Source organism: Notothenia rossii (assembly GCF_949606895.1).
Source record: "Notothenia rossii genome assembly, chromosome: 8".
Taxonomy (NCBI): domain Eukaryota; kingdom Metazoa; phylum Chordata; class Actinopteri; order Perciformes; family Nototheniidae; genus Notothenia; species Notothenia rossii.
The window spans coordinates 70,393,279-70,400,246 of NC_136906.1; the positions used below are offsets into that span (position 1 = coordinate 70,393,279).

A 6,968-nucleotide genomic window follows, 5' to 3' on the forward strand; every position below is an offset into this window, starting at 1 on the left:
AAAGTCATTTTGGTGCCCACATACTCAAATATTAGATGCACAGGAAAACCAAAGCATTAGGGGGGTCTTCCGAATCTTGGTTTTCTAATTGCCTATGGCACAGTTGTGTTGGTGGCACACAATGTTTGAAAGTACGTTGACCATCTAGCTGCCAGCTACCATTGGAAACGTTTCTTTAGATCAAAGCCCGGCAACATTTACCGTGAACAAAACGCACAGCATATCTCTTCAGCATGGCTAGGAAGAACAAAGCACAGCCACAAGAATAAAAGACCAAAGCAAACCCAGTGGGACGGCTTTTAGAAACGGGTTGCCTTCATGACATTTACATTATTGATTTGCAGATGAATATGAACTAACAGTGTTGACAGCAGGCTTTGATGCAGCCTTTCCGCCCAAACCAGCTTTTTAATAAAAAACTATCTAATAAAAACAGTTGGTGCGTTTCTGTGACGACTGTGACATCCATCAACTTATAATGTTGTTTTTATGTGAGTGTTTAGACCACAAGGGACAATATTTGCTATGGAGTTCACCTGCCTGTGAGCCTGTTATTCCTAGTTGTGTACAGCTGAATTCAAGCAAAGACTAAAAATAGGCATTCATTTAATCTCGAGACAAAAAGTATGACTCAGAACTAAAACTCAACGGGCATACTGCCTGAATTAAAAGCGGTGAGTGATTCATTCACGACAAAAAATGTAGATCTGAAGAAATCACCACTTTCAGTGCTTAAGGAATTTCTAAAAGTCTATTTGTAGCATTAAAAAGACAAGACTAGCATATTTTTAATTCATTCTGATTCATTGGTTTTCACTTGCAACGAACCCAGACAAAATGAGCACAGTCTACAGGTTCATTATATTTTATTTAGCTGGTGTTTTCATCCAAAGTGACTTACAAAAAAGTGCAATGGGCAATGAGGAAAGAACTTACAACAGCAAGCACAACATTAGCTTTAAATAATCCAAGTCAGGTAGGTGTCAGGTCAGAGAACCAGGTGGTGGATTAGCATTTAGTTCACTGTCATGCTAGACACTAGAGTTTGTGTTCACTCACAATCAATCCGATTGTGTTCACTTTTTGCAGAACATAATCTTTCTTTAATGTCTCAGTTGACTTACCTTTACCATATTTGAACTGCAAAGCATTATAAGTGCCAAGCTATTTTAGAAATCATTGTTTTGAACTCTTGAAATAAAAAGAACAGTACATGCTGTCTGTGATAGCTCTTCCACTCTGTCATACATTATACTACAACCAGGGTGCCTTTAATGGAAAGGATTTGCAGCAACTCTCCAAGTCTACATTGAGGTTATTCCCACACAGCAAATCATAAAGGGAAACACGTATAGCATTATTAATTTAGTGCATTTGTTTGTGATAAAGTGGCTCAGCTTGAATGGTGCTTCAAAGATAATAACTATTAGTCTTTCAGGACTGCTAATTAGGCCGGTCGCTGGAAATAAGATTTATTAAAAGGAAAAACGAGTGCTCTTAATGACGTGCCGTTTCAGCGTTCTAATAAGCATTGCAAACCTCGAGTAGGCACATTTTAAAAAACAGACGTACTCATGGTTGTTTGGTTTTCAGCTTTTTCAGCAAACCGCCATTCAATAAAAATACCAAAGGCCATTTAGAGAAGCGCTTCCCAAAGAGACTCTGTGATTGGCAAATTATAAGACTGCCCTGGTTTTTTTTTTTATTTGACATGACCCTTCACTTGACCCAAAGGAACAACTACGATTTGAAAATGATTGCTTGAAACCGATTTTGCAATAGCAGATTATTTGATCATTTCATGAAAGGCTCACCAGCTGGTTCGGTTATGGTGCCGTTTAACTTCAAAGAAAAATAATCTTGTTTATTCAGGGAAGGTTACAGAGAAATAAAGAAGGAACCCGAACAGACTGACTGAATATCAGATAAAGGAGTTACCAAATATCTCTGGTAATGAATTTAACATTAACCTCTTTAATAGCTGTGTCTTGGTGGTTCCTAAACCACAACAACAACAAATCGTTCCAGGTTAACTCTTTATGTACACAGTTTTACAATTATCTTAAGTGGTGCAATGTAATGCAATATAAAAATGGGATTATAGTCCCTATGGGAATTGAGAGTACAGGTATAAGTGTTGGCTGAAGTGTACATTTACTGATTGGCTTGGATTGACAGTATGCATAGCTGTTGTGGATATGGAAAACTGTAACACTGAAAATAAATCACTTTAAACATCTAAAACAAAGACAAACATCAAGCTAGTGCAACAACAAAACAAGGCAAGCCAGCTTGCAGCAGCTACCGAATTGTAGCAAACGTTAGAAACAAGGAAAGCTTTCTGTCCATTAGGAAACTTTGTAAATCAGAGATTAGGTAGAGCAGCTGGAGAAATCAGAAGGAAAAACCTTTATATATATATATATATATATATATATATATATATATATATATATATATATATATAAATATATATATATACATAAACATGATCATATTTCACCTAAATGAAATCCAGATTTTACAAACCTCTGAAAAATATGTTCAGAGCTGGACTGACCGAGACATTCTCTTTATTACAAGTCAGTGTAGCAATACTTGATTAATGGAGCTATTATTTTGAGGTTAATTAGTTCCATAATGTGGCTTTGGTGCACTCAGGAGGTGAAGCGATTATCCACAAATTAGTCCCCCAGCCTCTGCAGTTAAGATGTCAAAATGACCTCAAATTGCTCCCGATTGGCCTGGCAAAGTGTGTGAATGCATGTGAATGTTTATTACACCTGATGAGAAGGTGGCACATTGTATTGTAACCTCTGACTGACCATATAATCGACATGATAAATGGTAAAGGCGCTTTAAGGGGTCACAAAGACTGGAAAAGTGATATGTCCATTCACCATTTGTTTGGTTTCCTTACTCAAGGATATATATATATATATATATACACTATTAAAAAATATCACCATTAGAAACACCTCCTTGTGTGGGTTATTCAAGGAAAGCAGCATCCCCTAACACACACACACACACACACACACACACACACACACACACACACACACACACACACACACACACACACACAAACACACACACACCCACACACACACACACACACACACACACACACACACATACGCTCGTGACTTATAAGGAGGAGCATTTTTTGCAGTGCAATCTCAGGATCACACAAAGTGAGTGGGCCACCAGTATGCTACAAAGGACGCTGGATGATGGTGAGGAGAACCAAAAGGCAGCCGCTTCGCTCACAGGACTTACATTAGGATGAATGGAGTTTTTTTGCGTAACGTTAAGGCGATGGATTTCCCTGTACTGAATCACCCTTTTGGCGCGATGTCAAATTCCGGAAGACGGACCTAACATAACATGAGGAATTGTTTTCGGAATTCACAGGATTCCGACTTGTTCAACAACACAGAGAGGCTTCACATCCCTGGAGATACTGGTTTGTAAACTATATGACTTTGTAGTTACATTATACATTTAAATAGCGGCGTTCCTGTACTGATTAGGTTTGTTTACTGCTGTTAAGGTTCGTTACATCAGTTTGAAATGTCCGACTTCCACAACCGGAGCCAAACCAACGCACGTCGCAGTGACTACGTGTGGCAGTATGAATATTATGACGACGAAGAGCCCGTGTCTTTTGAGGGACTCAAAGCGCACAGATGTAAGCCTAATATAACTGTATACATCAGTGAGGAAATCTTCCACTGCTTTACCTGCCTTTGACTGTGTGTACGCGTGTTTCCCAGTGTGCGCAAGTGTGTTTGTGCATGCAATGTCTGTGCGTTAGAAATCAGGGTTACCCACCTTTACTTAGTAATAATTCATTACCTCCTCCACTTCTTCTTCTCTGTATTGCTTCAGCTGGGGAGTGAGTCGTTATCTGCATTTCAATAAACACATCAATATTTTAGGCAGCAGCTGTACTGGCGTTTAATACTCCACTGTTAATAATAAAGCCACTTTAAAAAACAAGGTTGATGACATGATGTGATCACATTTTAGAAGTACTGAAAGCTCACTTTTACTGAGCAATAGGGAATTTTACAGTCAGGAAGAAATCCCCCTGAAGAATAAAACCACAAAGGCACGAACAGAGAGGATGTGTTAATCGTTAAATTACTTAAATAAGACTTTCTCTTCTCTGACATTTCAGACTCCATCGTCATCGGCTTCTGGGTTGGACTAGCTGTGTTTGTTATATTCATGTATCAAGAGTGAGTAGTAGCAGGTCTACAGTCCATATATCCATTCACCTTCACATCTGGCCCCACAGGGTTAGTTGCAGCACCAAGGAGAGCTCCAGCAAACCACCTCTCACATTTCTCATTCTCAGCTTTCAAGTCTGGGTAAACTCAGTGTGTGTGCAAGGCATAGTCAGACCGGACTGTAATGAGCTACAGGGATGCATTTGACATTCTGACAGTATAGACTGAAGCTGGGGTAGGCAGTCAATTATTAAACCTCTGCCGTCATTGGGCAAAATACCATAATGACCACTTAGCATATTGTAATTTATGTGCCACCCCAGAGTAGTCAATGTTTTTAAAAAGCAAACACCGGCAGGATTTGATAACAAAACCCTTCTCCTGCACTTCCCCCCTTTTTATTCGGAGCTTCTCCCATTCAGAGAGAATATTTTATTAATAGTTTCGCCTTCTGCTAGATATGAAGAAATCTAAACTTGGCATCCTTCTCTCTATCTCTGAAACACCTCAACAATATTGACTTGTTTCTCAATCCTGTCTTCCTTTTTTAAAATTGCTCTGCAGTGTAGGCAGTTTATTATTGATAATGCTGGCATATCCAACATTTCCTGCAGGATATTTCACCCTCTACCATATGTAAGCCCTGTCAAGTGCAAATCCATTTGTAGAACAGCCTATAGAGGATATCCTTTTTTTCTGAAACAACTTCTAATTGTCTACCATAGTCTCTCTCAGAGGACCACTTGAATAACCCATATGCTGTGAGGTAATTATGCAACACATTACATTATTGTGCTTTGTGGAAAGGAGCTATTTCACTTATAGGTGAGCTTCATATGGCCAAATGCACATTGCCATCAAAATTAAAGATCAGTGCTGGGAATTAGATTGTCAGTAATGTCAGAGTGAGTACAGCACAGCCAAGACGAAATGGGGATTTTATTTTGGCTAGCTATACGTCATTTCCCATCATAATTTTTTCAGGAAAGGGCACTGGGTTGATTTTTAGACTTCATTTCCAGAGACAGATGCATGGATAGTGAACAAGAGGGAATCAAGCCAGCGATCTGTGTTGAGCTGCAGGTTTTCTCAGGACTGAAATGACAATAATAAGCCCCTTATGTCTTCAAAGCAATTTCCTGGTTTAATCTCCCTGCTTGTGATCTGTCTTTAACAGAAACCCCGACTCTGCGGAGAAGCGCCATCGACCAGGCAGTTGTCTAGTAGACATCGGCAGTCCCCAGGACGAAAGCGACAAAGCCTTCTCCCGACCCTTGCTAGCGGAGTCACGCACATATTTTCATTTCTACATAAACGAGGAGGATCAGGGGAAGCAGAAACCAGAGGAGGAGAGAGACGGAAAGCACAGCGGGGCTCGAGCGCAGCGGGGGGGCCGAGGGGTCGGCTCCTCGGGGGTGGACGAGATGGAAGAAGAGGTTGAGGAAGCTACGGGACACAAACCTATCAACGGACTAATGGAAGAGAGTAATACGGACAGGGAATGTGCCTTCTTTTCCCATTTCAACATCCCTAACTTTGTGAACTTGGAGCACAGCTCAACTCTTGGAGACGATGATCTGCTGTATGAGCCGTCTGCCATACTGGAGCGCCAGTCTCACTCTCATGATGCTCACTGTGACATCCACTAAGTGTGTTTATACAAAATACATGGCATGGACATATTATTATTGTAATGTGTGTATTCCTTTTACCTGGCCATTTGTGATGTGACAGGTAGAATCACACACACCTCTCACAGCTGCCTTTTAGAGTTGTTATCAACAACAGGGTACAAAAGATGGCTCACAAACCCTATGCGAGGCGTACTTCACATTTATGCGATGACATTTCTCAGATGAAATGGTTATACAAACAGTACCTTTCACTTTGAGTACTAGGCTCCTTTGAATTAGACGCGGCTGTATTGAACCAGGACTACAGATCTTTTTAGAGAGAAATTAAAGGACAGTGGCTCACCGAGCAGAGACGTTTGGTACAATATATTCTGCTATTAATGCTGTTTTGCTTTCTTGTTCGATTGTGAAGAATGAACACAAAACACAAATGCCTGGTTGTCTACCAAGACTAAAAGCATGGAATTTGTATTCTGGGAAGCGCACTTTATTAGAAAAGGTCAAGTGTACTTCAACATTATGAATAGTAGCAAAACAATTGTTATATATCACTATTAGAAGGTAGTTAAGCCATGACCTTTTACATGTGATATAACACTTTTGTACACCTCATTACATGATAAATGATTTGTGTTTCTCAAAATAAAGCCTAAATGGTTTTAAATATTCGACTCAACACTGACTCAACACTAGTGCTTAAACACCAAGGCCAACTGCAAAAGGTAGCAATATCCATGAGAGTATAAATCTGATTAACTACCTGCCAAACGAAATAAACAACCAGCCGGTAAAGACAAGATACAAAACTAAAAGAAAAAATGCTAACTTTTGCTACAAACGTTTTGGTTACAATACAATACAATACTGTGGTAGTGTGTTTAGTGCTGCCCCCATGTGGCAAAAAAAACGATTAGCCAGGTTTAATTTATACTTTTGAGTATTCTGGTGAACGTCTAGTAAAATATCTGTATGAGTATGAACACTGAAGTTTGGAAATGTCTGTAAGATGTGTTGGATATATTTTCAATGTGGGAGATTTGAGAAGAAATTAGACAAAAAAACACTTGCACCAAGCAGTGCTCCCCTGTTGGATCTT

The 6,968-nt window shown here is 39.6% G+C and overlaps 1 protein-coding gene across 1 annotated transcript; it reads left to right on the plus strand.

The window, feature by feature from the left end:
* The first annotated feature begins 3,197 nt into the window (after nucleotides 1-3,197).
* On the plus strand, nucleotides 3,198-6,968 carry LOC307016082 (melanocortin-2 receptor accessory protein 2A-like). The gene is made up of 4 exons (XM_079645123.1): nucleotides 3,198-3,469; nucleotides 3,557-3,694; nucleotides 4,187-4,247; nucleotides 5,416-6,968. The coding sequence occupies exons 1-4, from the start codon at nucleotides 3,391-3,393 to the stop codon at nucleotides 5,885-5,887; spliced, it is 750 nt and encodes a 249-aa protein (XP_079501249.1). The 5' UTR covers nucleotides 3,198-3,390; the 3' UTR covers nucleotides 5,888-6,968.